The sequence below is a fragment of the Macadamia integrifolia genome, unplaced genomic scaffold (assembly GCF_013358625.1).
Source record: "Macadamia integrifolia cultivar HAES 741 unplaced genomic scaffold, SCU_Mint_v3 scaffold_267A, whole genome shotgun sequence".
Lineage (NCBI taxonomy): Eukaryota > Viridiplantae > Streptophyta > Magnoliopsida > Proteales > Proteaceae > Macadamia > Macadamia integrifolia.
In genome coordinates this window covers 105,913-107,623 of record NW_024870659.1, presented here as the reverse complement: position 1 = coordinate 107,623, position 1,711 = coordinate 105,913, and the positions used below count along the sequence as shown (strand labels likewise).

Genomic DNA, 1,711 nt, shown 5'->3' with positions numbered 1-1,711 from the left:
GCATTCATACAAATAATCAAATACCCATCCATAATTCATACAAATAACCAAATATTCATCCATAAGCTTACAAATAAATAAAATAAAATAAAAAATTTGGTAGAAAGCTTACAAATAAAAATAGAAACCAAAATGCTTGAAAAGAAAATATCCATTACCAATCATACCAATAGATCAAAAATTCCAAAATACCCATCACCAAGATCAACACCAAATATAAGATTAAATGCAAATTTGAAACTGGTCTTGCCAACTCTGGTTCTTAACGATTGCAAACGGCTCTTTCAATTCTGGAAATATAGGACACTCATCCCTTACGTTCAAGAATACAAAACTTGGAATCGGTATTTGAACATATCCAATGCATGAAGCTCCCATCATTGCATGGTTTAAGGAAGGTCATAATTTATACAGCCTCACCGCAGCTTTGTAGAGGTAATTTTCTAACTTGAACCTACAATCACTAGATCATAATAGAATAACCTTATCATTGCGCACAACCCTCTGTTGAAACAAATTTCCATGTGTTTGATAATAGGCCAGCTTAACGAGGATCCAGATCGGTCAAGGATCAGGGATCGATCTCAGTCTATATCAATCCAGTACAGTCAATACAATACCAACACTTGAAATCATGGCTACAACCCTGGTACAGTCAGGGGAATAAAATCTCAGGGGTAAGGATGGAAAAATTCATCGTAGGCGAGTATTTTCAAACCTGCCCCTAAGATTCTATTACCTTGACTGTTACCATAGGGTTGCCAGTTTCAGCAGCGAAATAAAAGCCATATGAGAATGGAGAAGATGTTCAAGCTTCGTCCTTCAGGAATGCAAAAGAGAGAAAAGAATGAAGAAAATAGGAAATTTTTATTTCTTGCTGAACCAGATTTCATGGAACTAACGATCGAAGTCGGGGCATATTTCAGCAAACACAGCTCTTCTCATTCGCGAAGGCCATACAGAACATAATTAATGTAAGAGTCGATTTTTTCTCTGGTTTCAGATTCATCGGTGGAAGAAGAAGAAGAAGAAGGGATTACAATCTTGATCCCATCATCCACCGGTGACCAGTCTACAACATTATTGCGTTCCCCCTGTTTGGGCTCGATCGTTGATTCCTTCTTCAGTGGTGGTGATGGTGCTGCTGCCATTGCCGTTACATGGAGAGGGAAACGGCTTTTCGTTCCACTTTTGCTTGTCCCTCCGCTCAAAGATTTGGATACCTGTCCCTGAAAGCAACGGATAATAAAGAAATTTAAGGGTAAAGAAGAAGAAAATTTAAGGAGAGAAAGAGAAAGGAATTGTGCTTACATTGTATTTGCAGTTCTTGGTAGTGAAACGGCTGGAACGGAGTTCTCCTTTTACATGAGCAAACTGTAGAGTAAGAAGATCTTCGTTACGAAGAAGAAAAAGTACAGTATGAAGATTCAAAAAGAAAGAGATAAAAGTCTATATACCTCAAAGGATTCAAACTTTTCTGCCATGGCTTCAAGGAAATCAAATCCAAAATTATCAATTCTGATTTTTAATCCATAATTTAAGTAAAAAAAAAAAAAAAAAACTTCCCTGACACAACAATTCGTTGGAGGCCATATCACCTCTTGTAACGTGACCTCATGCAATAATCTCACACAAATCCTGGTTTGTGGGCTTCACGCCAAAGGTGACCAGGATCCTCTATATTGTAGGCTCACAACACAGGTGATCAGAT

At 37.6% G+C, this 1,711-nt stretch overlaps 1 protein-coding gene across 1 annotated transcript; it reads right to left on the bottom strand.

Moving 5' to 3' along the window:
• Positions 1-848: 848 nt before the first annotated feature.
• Positions 849-1,622, bottom strand: LOC122071563. The gene is made up of 3 exons (XM_042635934.1): positions 1,458-1,622; positions 1,312-1,374; positions 849-1,229 (listed from the first exon to the last, which is right to left on the bottom strand). The coding sequence occupies exons 1-3, from the start codon at positions 1,482-1,484 to the stop codon at positions 942-944; spliced, it is 378 nt and encodes a 125-aa protein (XP_042491868.1). The 5' UTR covers positions 1,485-1,622; the 3' UTR covers positions 849-941.
• Positions 1,623-1,711: the final 89 nt, after the last annotated feature.

What these genes read in the sequence shown, in the direction of transcription:
- LOC122071563 (XM_042635934.1), bottom strand. Translation starts at nt 1,484, where the DNA reads ATGGCAGAAAAGTTTGAATCCTTTGAG. An exon ending in AAAAGTTTGAATCCTTTGAG is followed by an intron (nt 1,375 to 1,457) that starts GTATATAGACTT and finishes CTTACTCTACAG; the next exon opens with TTTGCTCATGTAAAAGGAGA. An exon ending in CCAAGAACTGCAAATACAAT is followed by an intron (nt 1,230 to 1,311) that starts GTAAGCACAATT and finishes CGTTGCTTTCAG; the next exon opens with GGACAGGTATCCAAATCTTT.